This window comes from Sander vitreus, chromosome 2 (assembly GCF_031162955.1).
Source record: "Sander vitreus isolate 19-12246 chromosome 2, sanVit1, whole genome shotgun sequence".
Taxonomy (NCBI): domain Eukaryota; kingdom Metazoa; phylum Chordata; class Actinopteri; order Perciformes; family Percidae; genus Sander; species Sander vitreus.
In genome coordinates, this window is record NC_135856.1 from 33,782,304 (window position 1) to 33,798,072 (window position 15,769).

General features: G+C 42.9%; 1 protein-coding gene across 2 annotated transcripts in view; it reads right to left on the reverse strand.

Moving 5' to 3' along the window:
• Positions 1-724: 724 nt before the first annotated feature.
• Positions 725-15,769, reverse strand: part of rnf38 (ring finger protein 38) — a 28,671-nt gene continuing 13,626 nt past the window's right edge. Inside the window, exons 3-13 of one of the 2 annotated variants that reach the window (XM_078266702.1) lie at positions 12,721-12,782; positions 7,231-7,433; positions 6,760-7,138; positions 6,507-6,671; positions 6,007-6,177; positions 5,372-5,548; positions 5,114-5,217; positions 4,901-4,985; positions 4,503-4,624; positions 4,268-4,367; positions 725-3,583 (exon numbers count right to left, since the gene is read on the reverse strand). In XM_078266702.1, the coding sequence (XP_078122828.1) occupies positions 3,521-3,583; positions 4,268-4,367; positions 4,503-4,624; positions 4,901-4,985; positions 5,114-5,217; positions 5,372-5,548; positions 6,007-6,177; positions 6,507-6,671; positions 6,760-7,138; positions 7,231-7,433; positions 12,721-12,782 (1,631 nt within the window). In that variant the 3' untranslated portion in view covers positions 725-3,520. Of the gene's footprint in view, positions 3,584-4,267; positions 4,368-4,502; positions 4,625-4,900; positions 4,986-5,113; positions 5,218-5,371; positions 5,558-6,006; positions 6,178-6,506; positions 6,672-6,759; positions 7,139-7,230; positions 7,434-12,720; positions 12,783-15,769 lie in introns of both variants that reach the window. The other variant, XM_078266695.1, reaches the window with a different exon arrangement.

Consider the following 15,769-nt stretch of genomic DNA (forward strand, 5'->3'; position numbering starts at 1 on the left):
CTGCTTTAACATTTTGTGGGGAAACCGTTAGTAGTCAACCTCTCGTCTTTCTCAGCTAGCTAGCACATCCAGCAACGCAAGGGATAGCAGTACAGCCGCTGACTGTTAGCACAGCCACATAGCCAATGCTGAACTTCCATACCAGTCTGTTTGAAACGATTGCTGCAGTAGTCCATCGAAGGCTGGCATAGACCTCCTTCTTGCTATTAACTCCTTTTTTTTATTATTAAAATTGAGCTTGGAGAAATTCCTCAACTCTGATATCGGCGGACACCGCTGCTGTCATTTTGACTTTGAATTTCGCGGGATTACGTTTAAAATGTAGCTGGTGTAATGACGTTAGCTGCGCAAATGTCCAGTAATATCTCGATTTTAATTGGTCCATGTTTGATATGTTACGGAGATGATTACTGGCATAATACATTTACGTGCAAAGGCACAGCGGAGTTGTGCTTTTTGCCGTACGTGTTGAAGAATACAGGATCGAAGTGCGCATGCGCAACATCGGTTTTTCGCTTGTCCGCAATGAATGGACAGTAGCACTGCTTATTCTACTATTTCGCCCTTTCTTTTGTATTTGATTATGCGTAACTGCTACATTTGTCATCGTAACGTCTAAACAATTGGAATAACACACATATTTCATATATAAATAACAAGAATAAACATTAAAAATACAAGTTTATTAAATAAAATGATTCAATAAACATTTTTTTATGTTTGGATTTTGACTGCACGTCTCTGGATCTAGCATTAGGGCCCTCGGCCTTCCTCTGAGCACTTTAATCACTTGTGTTGGATTAAAATCTAACACAAATACATTTCAACTATGCAATTATAATAAACAAGTGTTAGCACTTATTTAACAGATCAAGAAGAAAATTAACAAATGATGGTAAATATAAATGTCGCTGGGGTCAGAAGTCATGTGAGCTGGTGCCGCTCCATTTGCATCATGGTAACAACAGAACTACACTGCCACCAAGTGGACTGTCCCAAAAACACATCACTTATCTGTTGTGCGCCTCAGTGGGGAAATAATGTAATGTTCAAAAGCTGAAAGACAGGAAAGGAGGGGTTGAGAAAAGAATAACTGGTAATCACAATGTTTTAGAAGAGGATGTTATACATTTATTATTGAACCAGCTTTTGAAATCCAAAAGACAGGGTAAGGGATTAAAAAAAATCATTGCACTACTTAATAAAGTATTACTAGTAATAACTCTCATACAAAATGTACAAATGTTTGTTAAAAATGTCATTATCATCATAACAGGCCTTCAAACGATTTTGGTTACAGATATAATACATAATGAAACTACTATGATGCCATTTTAATGATAGTTTCATAAAGTTTAAAGGAAAACTATTCAAACAACCCAACAGCTGGCATGGAAAAGATTAGCAAAATGAATTCATAAGCACTCATACTGGTTGCGCCATTTTCTGAAAAGACATAAATAGTGGGACTGAGGTAATTGCTATTGTACCAACAACAAAAAGTGTCCAACATAAAACAATCCCAAGACACAACATGGATGCATACTGTCACAAATGTGACCTTTGACCCCAAAGAAAAAAAAGATGACCCTCCAACATAATCTAACACACTAAAGGAGAGGTTTCTAAAACTGGGTTCTTCCTGGATCTCCGCTGATACACTGCTGGTCGCTTTGCATTTTCTGGAAAACAAAACTCAGGTTTGAACAAATGTAGTTGTCTGATGTGGCGACTGGATGTGGGGACAAGTTATACCTGCAGAAAATGAATTTTTAGAAAAAGGCATCTCAGATGTAAGACTTTTGCCGAAATAGCTATGATGACATTAGAAAGCCTGCTCTGTGCATGAGGTGAACATCTCTGAGTAACATTATCACATGCTGACATAGGCCTTACTGAACATATCTTTTAAAAGACTGAGCCCTGAAACCTCTGGAAAGAAACAGATGTGATGTAAGAAGAATATAAAAGGAATCGACATATTGGGATACTGTAGGTGCTGGAAGTTGATGTGGAGAACATACATGTTTTTAATGCATTTCAATATTCCAGTACACACATGGACTCCGGGAAAACTGATCAGTGGATTGTTCAGAATGAAATGTGTGTAGGTCTTAAATCTACGTCTTAAAGTGCTGAAGTGTCACATCAACAATAGATCTAGCTGTGACCTTAGAAGTCTCTTCAAACGTTTTCCCTGTTAACGGCGGAGAAATCATTGCATCTATATCTAGCAACACTGACAGAAAGCAGCTTGGGAACCGAAACAAATATAGATGCATGTTTTCAAAGGCCTCATTCCTCTAAGAAAGCTAGTACATTGAGCATGTATGTATGAATGTTTTGGTGACATTTTTAAATGAATGTTTTCATCCATCTTGCCAGCTCTGTGGGATCCAATGTATTCACATGATGTGCCTTAAGGGGAGAGCTTAGTGGAATGGGATAAATAGTCCTGATCGGTTTCCTTTAGGTGAGATATAAAAAGTGTTCAGCCTTTACTTATTATGAACTAATGCGGATGGCCAGACATGGAGAGATGGAGATAAAGTTGTAGAGCCCCTTAATGATGTGTGGCTTAGAAAAGAAAGGAACATGACACAAAACCATTTTTAAGATGCATTTGAAGGATGTTCTTGGACCTACGCTTCAATTTGTAATTTTGAACAAATCTTGGCTATAAAAAGGTCTGAAGTTACCCTCAGCTTCCAGTGAGTAAATCTATCTGAAGTGGAGTGAAAAGAAATCAGATTAAGGAAGTCAACGCACTGTACTACATGAACTGTAGACATACCAGAGCGCGCACGCACATGTTAATTTTTCCCTGTTCCAACGTAGCTCACTCTTTGACACAGTGTACAGTAACTTTGTTTCACCCGTTACAGACTGCTCTCATGCAGAGGAATGCAAGAATACACACACAGAAATTAAAAATTGACTGATACTGTTCAACTGCAATTATGACTCTAGTACAAACAACAACTTCTGCTAGCCAAGATGTCAACGCTTAATTATAACCCAAATAATAAACAATGAAATAGTCAAAATCTTTGGACAGCCAATTTTCCTAAATGTTTGTTGGTACCACTATACAGGCGTCTTTTCAAACTCGTCTAAGTCTTTCATTCTGTCCAGGGCTCATAATGAGTTTAAAAAAAAAAAAAATACACATATATGTCCACCTGCACATGACCCTGTGTGTATGTGTTTCAAAGGCCATTCATAGTGAAGCATGAGCAGAAGGCAGAGTAGTAGGGGCGCAATAGTCCAAAACAGAAGGCCGAGGAAGTCCAGCAATAAAGTGAGCATGACTCAGTAGAAAGTTGCTGATCCCGGGTGAGAATTACTGTTCGGTGTCCTGGGGTATAAAGAGTGAAGAAAGAAGGGGCACTGCACCCAGTTCTGTGGCAGAATGTCTGAGCAGAGGTGTATAATTGAAGAAGGTTCACTGAAGTTCACTGATTGATTGATGCATCCAAAAGGGAGTCAGGGATTGCAGTTGTTGGGTGTTGATATGAGGTCACTCAGAATCACGCTGGACCTCAGAAGCATCGGCTCGACAGATAGGACAGGTCCGGTTAGCCTGGAAGGAAGGAAAAATAAGGAGATAAGGGTTAAACGGATAGAAAATATACCTTCTACGATCACTACATAATAGATACAAACACCACAGCTAAAAAAGTGTTTAAACGGTCTACTTATTGAAGGCATTTAAAACAGTGAAATGAAACAGCCCAGTACTGAGATAATAGAAACAATCTCAGGGAGCTATTGTGACAGACTAGCGGTAGCATGTTGCGGCTGGCTAGCGCGTTAGCCGTTTGCTCACTATCTACAGTAGTTCTGGTCTATTTGGCCAAGATGCATGGATGAATTTCGCTGTGCCACTTTCTAGTGTGACCAGGCTTTAAAGCTGTGGTTGCACTTTATTTTTGGCAAACGTTGTATAATAATCTTTCAGCATATTGTCATTCAAATGCTCTGCACCTTCCCTTGGCTCTGTCTTCAGGCTTTAGATAATATGGCCGGGAGACTTTGGTCAATCACAGATCATTTCAGAGAGAGAGTGTTCCTATTGGCTGCTCTGTGCATGCATTGCCCGTGTGACAGAGATGGGGGAGGGAGAGCTGCAGGAAGAGGTCTCACTCTTCTTCAAATTATGGCGGGTTATTTTTTTGCATCCTATCCACCACTGCTGCTTTAAGGGCGCAATAGAAAAGAGTTCATACATTTACGGTTATTTAAATAGCGGCCCGTCTTTACTCACCTTAAGCCACTTGTCTACACACTTGGCGTGGAACTCGTGATTACAGGGCAAGACCCTCAGGAGCTGGCGAGACTCAAAGTCACACATACATACCACACACCTGTAAGACAAAGCAAGGTTGGTACCATTTAAAACGGCACGTTGAAGAAAAATCATACCGCCTCAGACCTACAGCCAACCACAGAAAACATTCCTCACAACACAGATTTTTTAAAAAGGCAGAAAAGGTACTCACAGTGTTTGCTCAGATTGATGGTTGTTGGAGTTGAACCTGTATGATGGAAGCTGTTCTATATCTGCCTTAGTTAGACCGCGGGGCTTGGCCTCTCCTAGACGTTCTGCAAGGTTCAACAGGGCCTGAAGGTTTCACACAGAAAGGAACAGTTTAGAGGACAATGTTCACAATTGAAACAGGATTATCTCCAGTTCAGATCAAGTCTTTAAAGAGTATGAGGAAAAAATGGCTTAAATAACATTATGTGGAAACTGAAAGGGAGCGAGTGGATTTCATAGTATAGATGTATTAGGACTGACAAAACAAGTTGCTTAAAAAAAAAAACCTAAATTAAATCCTAACGTGTATCATGTGTTAACATTATTATTGACTGAACGTTAAGCAGCAGTTTGTCCTACCTCATAGTTCTCCACCTCTCCGTCGTCCACATCCAGCTCTAGATTAATAGTGGGGGCCACATTTGGGGGAACGGGAAGCATCGAGCTGGATGTGGTTGAAGACAAGGCGCACAAAATTTAGTACAATGCATACGTCTCTGAGGCATACTCAAGTCTAGTGCAAATTCACCTGTGTAGTTCCAACATAAGCTTGAGAAAGTGAAAAATACTTACAGGAAGTAAGGCAGGAAGCTGGGGTGGTAGGGTGATGGGGGTACAGCCTGCGGAGAGCGGTAACGCCGGCTTGTGAATCGGCGAGGCATAAAGTGGGGATAGGGCTGTGAAAGATGGGACAAAGAAAGGAAAATCTATTTATTCCACCAAGCGTAAAGGCTCCCCCCCCTTTTTTTCTTTTCTTTTTTTTAAACCATAATCGTATATATTATAATCCAAACAAATGATGGCGATGTCACGGGTAATGAATGTACTCACCACTGTAAAGAGCTCCTGCGACAGGGGGTCATGGTGCGAGAGGAACTGGAGAGGTGTGGAGGGCGGCAGGGCGGAGGGAGGCTGGTGGTGATGGTGGTGGTGGTGGTGGTGGGCGTAGCTGAAGCCTCCACCAACTGAAAGCTGCTCTCCCAGAAGCTCAACTTCATTTTCAATCCTCTGTAAGGGCTGACAAGAACCACACTACATTATCCATTATGACAAATGGAGAACAGCTTTTTTGGTCCAACACTGATGTTTACAAGTAGTTTTGGAGGACATTTTTAGCTAAATCAGGATGGCAGATCTTTCATTATAATATTATTTATAGATAGAAGACACCGCTCTGTTATATGACTAAAAAAACTAATTCAACTAGGGGGCCTTTAATAGCTGGTACTGTGTTTTTAAATCAAAATAATACTTTAAAAATATGAATGGCTTCCTTTATGCATACCAAAGTCCTTGTGTTGCCATTATTTTTTTAACACAGATTGATGTGAGTTCATAAACAGTATCAGTCAAAAGTTTGGACACACTTTCTCGTTCACGTGAATGGGAAAGTGTGTCCAAACCTTTGACTGGTACTGTAGACAAATACCAGATAAACTATAAAAAACATAAAACATTAAACGTACCGATCGTGGCTGTTGCGTCTGGAAAGGCAGAAACTGTGTGGGTGCGGGGAGGTGGGGCGGGTGGTGAGAGAGGTGGGGTGGATGGGGAAGCAGGAACTGAGGGTCACTGGACAGCAGCGAGGGAAAGGCGTAGGGGACCGGCAAATGTTGCATTGAACATGCTTGCAGCATCTGGGAAAAGGGTGAATAGGAAGAGGAAAAAACAGAAACAGACAAGAGAAACGTTTTAAATGCATGTTCTTCTCACGGTTGGGGGATTGTAATGTGACAAGTCGGGCCACAAGATGGCAGCCAAGACCTGGAAGATTAACAAGACCCCTTAAAAACAGGCAAATGTTCAGCAGGTCTTTTCTTGCTTTTTCTCCACTTTCCTTTGGAGCACTTTGATTTGTAATTGGTTCAGCCGTAACAGAGACTGCACAGCACAACGTGTACTTTGTTATTAACAAACAAACCCACACACTCCCACAAAAACAAGCACACTGCTGTGTTCTTCTCACCGGGTGGTAGTGCTGTCCAGTGCTGAAGACCACACTGCAGGCCGGGACTTGTTGTTGTGAGGAACAGGTAGGGGGAAGGTGCTGGCCGCTACACAAAGGCGCTGCCAGACTGTGCGGAGGGACTGGGGTCACTGTGTAGGAGACTGGTACACTGGCTTGCTGCAGCTGGGGAGAAAACGCACCACAGTTAACACACACACACACACTCTCTCTATTGACCTCACACGTAAATTCAAAGTACTTGCAGACTAACTTGTTCATGTAAGTCCAGGACCATGGCTCCTTGCTGCTGTTGCGTTGCATGATGCTGTTGCTGATGATGATGGTGAAGATGGTGATGGTGAGCAGCCGGGTGCAGTAGTCGTGGCGACAAGGTGGGCGGGTGGAAAGCTCGGGGCTCCTCCAAACCTGCCACCGCTCCACCGGCTGTGGAAGGCTGACCATAGGCGCTGGGTGTGTGTGTGGGGGGGTATGTCTGGTGTGTTGCTGGATGGGTGTTGTGGTGGTAGTTTTCATCCTGGTGCTCTGATGGCGACAGGCGAGGTGCGGGGGCTTGGGTGGAGGGCTGTTGATGGGGAGGCAAGTGACGGGTGGGTCTGGAGAGACGGCCGCGCTGACGCCTTGCTGGCGGGCTAGAGGTGGGAAGAGAGGGACAGTTTGAAATCTGGGAAGCTCAGTTAACTTACGGTGGGGCTAAGTTGCAGACATCAAGAAATCAACTTACCTGCGTCTGTGACGAGCAGGAGTAAGGCATCTCTCCTGGTGGTAGTGGGGGTGGGGGTGAGGTTGTCTCCGACTTGGGGGTCCTGACTCCCAGGGGCGGATGGGGGGAGATGGGGTGGACGGTGGGGGTACGGATGAGGTTAGCTGTTCCAAGACAGACTGACTGGACAGCCTCTGGCGCTTTGGACTGGGGCTTTCCTCACTCTGCAGAGGGAGGGGTGGAAAATGGAGGGAAAAGAGAGTGGGAGAGAGGATGAGTGTTGTGGTTAGTGACCCATAGCACTCGTATCAAATCAATTTCACCATGCTTAACAGTCCCTCTAGCATACAATCCATACTACTGCATAGACACTAAGTTCCTTTGTGACTCATGGCATTTCCTGTATGATCCAGAGTGTATGTGCATGTGCGCGTGTGTGTGTGTGTGTGTGTGTGTGTGTGTGTGTGTGTGTGTGTGTGTGTGTGTGTGAAAGAGAGCATATTATACTACCAGTGCTCTGAGGCCCTAAGGGTACAGAGCCACTTCCTCTTGGAGTGAGGATATGCAAAAGCAAGACATGCACTCACAGGCCCATGTGCGAGTCAAACGTACACACCCTCAGCTTGAGAGCTCGACAAATACTTCTCTTGGAGACAAAGGGAGTCAGTAATACGCAGGTTTAGACTGACTAAGGAGTTATCATATACCCTGTTTTAATCCAATCAACTCATCTGTGAGTCACTTCACTTACAGTCAAGCAGTGACTCTCACACTTGGCACTTGGTGAGGCAAGAACACACACACACATACACGCTCATGTGTCAGTTCTTAGTCATTAGCCCCTTTCACACAGAGATGCCGCAATAGCGCCGCAATGAAGGTCTGTCCTTCAGCCGGCTTTGTTTATCCACACAGAACCCAGCAAAGGCAGCATATTGCCGCCCCAGTGTGTGATTTCACATAGCATCCCAGAATTCCAGGAGCAAAAGAGGCGTGCCACGTAACACAACAGTGTTTGCGTCTAGTGTGTTTGGCACTTTCTGCACCTTTAATCAACCATGTAAATCCGACTGGACCCACAAACCGCCAACTTAATGCATTGTAGGAGCACAATTGTCAGTAAAGAGATGGACAGCGGTGCCCGCAGTGCCCGTGTATGTGTTTAAGAGAGGGAGAGAGCGAGTGGAAGAGAAGGTGGACTATTGCACGTTTCTGTAACTGTAAGTAATTGATAACTTTGGCTACTCGGCTGCTTTGTCACTTTTTGACCTGCCTGTGGGTCGAAGTACGAAGGACGAGTAACGCAAAATGCCTCGTCATTCAATGCCCAATTTCAATACCTAAGGCGATAATAATAATAATAATAATAATAACCTAAGAGCCAATAAGTATGCAGCATGCTTCTACCAAGATCTAATAATGTCTATGATTGGCTGTCTAACGTTACACATCGTAGAGGCACGCAGGAAAAACTCTACGTTACAGCGATCAGGATCCGGTATCGAAGACACAGTATTGGTATCGTTAAGAGTATCGGAAAAATGCTATCGATACCCAGCCCTTCTGTAGTCTGTATGTAGCTTGCCATGCCGGCTGTCCCTTTCACACAGACGCCGGTTCAGCTCTGTTAGACTACCTTCGCTGTCGCCTTAACGAAGCAACAACTCTGTCCCCCCCATTCCGTCATCGGAACTTTCACACAGACGGCGAGCGGCTTAAAGGCGCATCAGTCCCGCCCTTGAAAAGGCTGTGTGAAAGGGGCTATTCTGGCTAATGCAGACCTTAGCTTTGCTCTGAGGTACACACCGGTTCTTTAAGAGAGAGACACACACACACACACACCCACCCACACCCACACACAGCTACCATCTCAACACTCCCCCCTCTCTCTACTTATTTGATTCCTGCTTCCACATCCCCTCTTCGTGGGAGAGACACGTTGTTAAAGTGTGATAAAAATGACTCAGCGGCTGTGACTTTTAACGCACAGACACACACATACACAGCTCAGCAACCTTGAGAGCAGTGTGATAGCTAACAGGAAACAGCTGGAGAGCAGGCTGCAGAAACACACACACACACAGTTATGGAAACGCCCGCAGACATGCGCAAATTCCCATTCACACATGGGCAGCTGCCACTGTTTGAGCTCTACAGCCTATAAAGAACAATACCTTCTGAAGCTCTTCTGAAGCTCTTTAGAAGGCAGACACTGCTGTTCTAATAAACCTGAACAAAATGTATTTTGACTGTAGGGCCAACACTCACTGTACACTAATGGCTCTATCGCTCACTTGCAGCACTGGATGTGACCTGAGCTTGACCAGTTTATGGGAAAGACAAACAATAACAATGACTTCATTTAGTCGGACTACATTATAGGAGGGGGCTGGAAAGAAGGAAGGACAACTGAACAAAAAAGAAGTAAAGAAAGATTAAGTGTGTAAGACCGATGAAAAAGAGGGGAAGCTTGGTGGAGCCTCAGGGTGCACTAGGCCCTAAATGACAGAACACATTTGGGTCACAGCGAGGGCTACACACTATAATTTTGAGTGTGTCTGTATCTTTACAGTGGTGTACATTTCCATGCCTGAGCATTTGTCTGACTGGTGCATCGGCACGCCTGTCCCAACCCCTTCAAAGCTGTATTATATCTAAAAGTATTCAGTGCCCTTTCCATAGTTCAAAATACATTGTTTCTTCTTCTTCTTCTTTCTGGAGGTAATGGTAATATCTTTGACAGCCAGCTTTTGAATTGTGCAGTGGAATTACTGAACATTTTTGGATTCAAAGTGAACTTAAAACCCAATATGAGAAAAAGAAAAGTGTAGACATACTATTTTTATGATTTGTAATAAACTGACCCTCGTTAAAAACAGAAAAGAGAAAGCCAAGACTAAGTGTAGGATGAGTCCTCCCTAGCTTAACATGCTTTTAAAGCCAGGCACACACACCATCTCTGCCCATTTCTACACAGGCTGGAGGGTACCAGCGATCCACCCCCCCCACCACCACCCCCAAACCTCTCTGTTCCTCTCAACAACAACCCGACCGACCCCCCACAACCTCTGTACCAGTCTAGCCCCAACACCAACACCCTAGGGACATCTACTGTGCCCATTTTCATATCTAAACCAGCCTCCTCCATCCCAAGCCTGACACACACACTCCCCACCCTCCTCAACAACCTCCTCCCACACCCCCCCTTTTCCTTCCATCAGATAAGCAGAACCCCTCTTCCTCTTGCTCCCACCCCTTTTTTCCTCTGTCCTGTTCGAGACCCCAGCCTAAAATCTAAGGGGACAAGACAAGAAGTTCTTAGACAGGATACACACACGCACTCACTCTGTCTCAACACATGCAGACTATTGCCCATTAGTATGAAAGTTTGATGGGCCTGTCTACCCGCGTTAGTGGGAGGGGAGCGGTGTCAGACAAAGAAGTGTGTGTGTGTGTGTGTGTGTGTGTGTGTGTGTGTGTGTGTCCTCAAGCAATATGCCTTAATGTCACCTTATGTTCTAAAGAGTGCTTGTTGTGAACATATAGGCTACACTCGTCTGGTCCAAACATGTTTCCACTAAAGCCAGAAAAATTGAGAAAAAATGCTGACACTCAGAGACTCAACACACACACACACACACACACACACACACACACACGGCACAGCCCAGAAACATTGTGAAATGCTCTATGGCTGATCTTACAGCACATTCTGCAGTGCTCACTGCTCACAGTGTGAAGACCACACACACACATACATACATACATACATACCCTCCATTCCTATCACTGTGTCCACATTCAGAGTGTGAACACACCAGGCTGGGCAGATATCCTGAAGTACGAGTACAGACACACCCTACAACGTTCTAGTTCACTATGTCCACATTTGGGATGTGCATCCACTCGCACTAACTGTGGCCAGCAGCTGTTGTGGCTTTGCTGTCAATGCTGGGAACCAAAATAAGGACCGGCCCACAGCGTGTATGCAAACACTCACCTACAGAAATACAACTGAGGATTAAGGTTCTCTTTTCCAGCATTCATGCCCTCGAAAATTGCACATGAATGTGCACACTGAGCAAATATGGTCATTTGCTTTTACAGATTCATTAATATTTTGTAGACATGCTTCCACTAACACTCACACACTTCTCCCTCCCCCACTTATTTTCTTTCCATCAACAACATTTCAAAGCCCATTTTGCTTCCTCTGCCACTGTTCCTCCCTTCCTCCCCCTCCCTCCCTCGCTCGCTCCCCCCCCCCCCCCCTTTCCCTTCCCTCACTCCAACCAGGTCCCACAGCTGGAGGTGAAATCATTAGCAATACCCCCTCCCTGTTTTTGGCCTCCCCTCCCTCTCTTCCTCACTTCCCTCCAAGCTTTCTGCAACACCTTCCTCAGCATCCTGCCTGCCCTCTTCTCCTTCTTCACCTTCAGTAATAGCTACTATGTTGAAAATATATAATGCAAATGTATTTCCTTAAGAATTTCAGTTTGTATTTTCTAATGAAAAATAAGCACCATCAATGGAAAAGGGAAAAAACAGTTAGTGTAGACATTGTAGTCGAGTGGTGCATGGATGTATCATCCAGTAATCAGCTGCTAAATAAGGTTGCCACGACTGGCCATCAGCTGATTACTTAAAAGCATGGTCAGCTCCTACAATGTCCTTTCAATCAAAGGAAAAGAAAGAAAAACAATGTAACGTACCATGTAAAAAATACATCAACATTTGTGTAACGTAGAGCAGAGTTGAAATGTCCACACAGTGCTGTGTGAGTTTCCCAGGAAGATACTACGGTTAAAAGATTGTACACAAGCAACATGATTTACAGCCTAAGAGAAAGACATAGTGAACAACAGTAAGTATTTTAGCCCAGGTTCCACTGAAAAAGACATCAAGTTTTTCACGTCGTTATTCCAGCCCAAAAGCCCTTTATCCGTTAGGTTTATTTGAAAAGAAATGGATGTGAATACATTTTAAATTAAAATAATACATTTCACTTTAACCTGATTATTGTAACGTTTCCTAAGAAAAAGGGACATTTTGAGGACATTTTGAATTGGCTGAACATAATTTGTGGATCAGATTCGAATGCCTTTATAACTCATTGGAAAGCAGTGTTTCATAATGATGTAACTGTAGTAAACATGTACTTCTCAAGTACTTTTTATTGGTCAAAATGTCCTTGTCAAAGTCTTGAGTTACTAGAGTTCATTACCAGCGCAACACCAAAACCAGACAGTATTCTGTGTGTCTGCGTCTCAGTCCTTCGCCCAGCTCGTCGTCTGAGAGAAGATATCATCTAATACTGATTCATAGAGCAGCATGCTCTAAAATCAGGCTGCACAACAGTGGGCAACAGAAAACATCCATATATTTATTATGTTGTACAGTACCAGTCAAAGGTTTGGACACACTTTCCCATTCACTTAAATGAGAAAGTGTGTGCAAACTTTTGACTGGTACTGTATGGATTATGCAACACAAGTACAGTGTGAGGCTTACCTTATCACTTTCCTCTCCATATGCATGATCTGGGTGGCAGTGGTAGGACCCGCCAGAGGCTCCTGCACAGAGAAGACCAAAGCAGAATATAACACAAGGTGAGACAAGTGAGACAACATATGCCTAAAATCGGTAAAGCCTGGGGCTTATTACCTACACTTCCCATTCATATAAAATGTGTATACTACATGTTCTACATTTCATAACTGTAACACGTCTAACTTTCCATAAATTAAGTCCTGTGGAAGATTTTGTTTTGGAATGTCAAATACATCAAAAATATCAATATTAAAAAAGGTTCAGTTAACCATTTTCCAGAAATTCCAAAATACATTAAAGGCAATTCAGTACGTTTAAGGTCTTGAACAATACTGAAATTGCAGAAAATGTGATTTCTCATACATTCACCACCACTGATGCAACATTGCAGATGATTAATCAACAATGTAATGAAATGTATGATGTTTTTTTTAATGCGATTCCATTTGGACCACAACCAATGTGCAACCAGCATAAAAACACAGACCGTTCTCTACTTTCCCATATTTACAGTGTAAGGCACCTGTGTGGATCCTTACACTGAACAAAGTCTCGTCCTGCTCTACATGAGTTTGAATGTATTTGACTAGCATGACCTCCAGTAATAATGTCTATTATTTTACAACATTAAAAAAAAACATACCTTTTGTTGAAATTGATAGCACAATTATACCCAGGCATTGTGGGAAGACTCCTGTTTATCTACAGTACGTTTAATCCTTTTGTTGTTGCTCTTGTGAAACTTGGATTTAATGCACAGCAGCAAAAAACAATGACAACATGTTTGTGAGAAGGGGTGCTGACCTACTGGTGTACAGCACAAAGTGACTGAGACACATATGGTATACTCTCAGATCAGAGGACACACACACACACACACACACACACACACACACACAGGATTAGAGAAGCTTTCTGATGATACCGTCGCTTGCATCACGGCTAAGACTTTTACTCTTTTGTTTTTTTTCGACAATGCTTTCATCTTGTTATTGTCTTTTCTATTCATTCTGGCTTTTGTTTTTCCCTTTGTCATGGGTACATCTTTAGCTGGGGACGTCCTCACCACAGATGGTGGCAGTGGTATACACACACCAAGGGTGAGCACTCCCAAGGGCACTCCAGACATGGCTACCTTTACGATCAAGAGGGCTAAACTAGGAGGGAGTAGATGCAAAAAAACGCCTTTTAAAAGAGCATTTTTCACCTCTCGGCTGTTTGTTTGTGGGATTTTTCCTGCTCACAGCCTTTCTCTTTGAAGAAAAGCTGTGATTGACAACAAAGAAGAGAGGGGGGAGAGAAAGAGAAAGAAGAGGCAGAGTGAGGTTTTCTAACAAAATTCCTCAATCCCTATAAAAAAGCATTTCCTCTCCAATCCCTAGAGCAGGCTAAATAAATGGATTGAAAAGGTTGAGTTAAGTAAAGCTTACAATAGTGTAGTGAAAACCGGCGAAAAGGCTATTTTCACCGAGAAGCTTTGGGACGGAGTGCTGGTGAAGCATTCAGGGAACTCACCGGCTGCACAGCGTTCTTCTGTACGACACTCATTCACCGGTCACAATAGGCAAAAATCCAGCTCCCCCCCTGAATATGGATTCACTTGCACAATCCGGTAAATTGAGTCAGAGACGAGTCATTCAGTCAGAGTCACTCTATGGAGCACGCCACAGAACCGGTTTAAAACCTTTCGATGACATCATGTTCACTGTTGGACAAACAGACTGCACACAGCACAGCACACTTAGTTTAGTCTCTACACTGAGGGCCACGAGAAAAGTTGAGTAATAGGATCGCAGTATTACTGTAAATGCATGTGGACACGGTCATTTCTTCTCCTACATCTAGGAAATTGTGGAAAATGCTAATAAAGGCAATTTTGTGAATATTATAAATTTTAAAATATGTTAATACTTTAAAGAAACACTTTTGTCAGGGTAGATACTGGAGATGTATGCACACGCATAACAGACACACTGTAGGCAGCGTCAATGTCAATGTCGCAAATGTTGGAGGGAAATAGTAAAAAGAATCACAGAGAAGAGGAATGGGTCGAGGAGAGAATTAAATTAAAACCAAATAATTGTCTATTTAAAACAGTGGGATTTAACTAAGGGAAACCTGCTTTTAGGTGAAGAAAAAGCACATCCAACACGGACTTGTATAACCTTAAACCATCATAAGCCTTACAAACATGTTCATTATGGACAGGCTTAATTTACAGTAGCTATTTGACGGTGTCACCCTTTACTGTACCACTACATTGGACCATTTATACTTTGAGAAAGGGGTTTTCATTTCTAGTGAAAATAACAGGATTGGCAAAGTGTAACTGTATCAATTACCTAAGCAAAAAACAGCTCAGAATGCGTGTGCATGCTTTAAGCAAACGTGCTTTGACAACAACTGATTAAATGTAAAGAGAGATGGTGTTGGTCATAGAGGGGGGTGCGATTGTGAGCAGGGACATTTTTTTATGCTGTATTGGCCAGACGATATGAAATATTTGAACTTAAAGTAGGCTACTGAAAACAAAAGAGCACTATCCTGTAGTGAAGTGTCAAAGTTACGGGTGGTGTGAAGGTGAATGCCAAAAAAGTAATAGGTAATCAACCATAAATTGGCTAAAGTAAAAGTGTGAATAATGAAACAAGTTTACAGACCACACAAAACCATTCCTATATTCATGTCCCAATCACACCTTCCTAATGGCTGGAGAATAGCGCCATTGACTTCAGATGTTTGTTTTGAAAAGTAGAAAATATTATGGACCATGTAGGGCTGGGTATCGTTCAAAAAAAATTACCATACCAATACGGTGACTTTGATACCGGTTCCTAAACGATCGATACCAATTTCATAAAACAAAAAGAAATAACATTACACATTATGGCACAAATCTTTTTATTTATTTTTCAGCTCCTACTACGTCAGCTCCGTCTCGGTGTGTAACGGAGAGTTTTTTTTGCGTATCTCTACGGCGTGTTACGTTAGACAGCCAATCGCAGACATT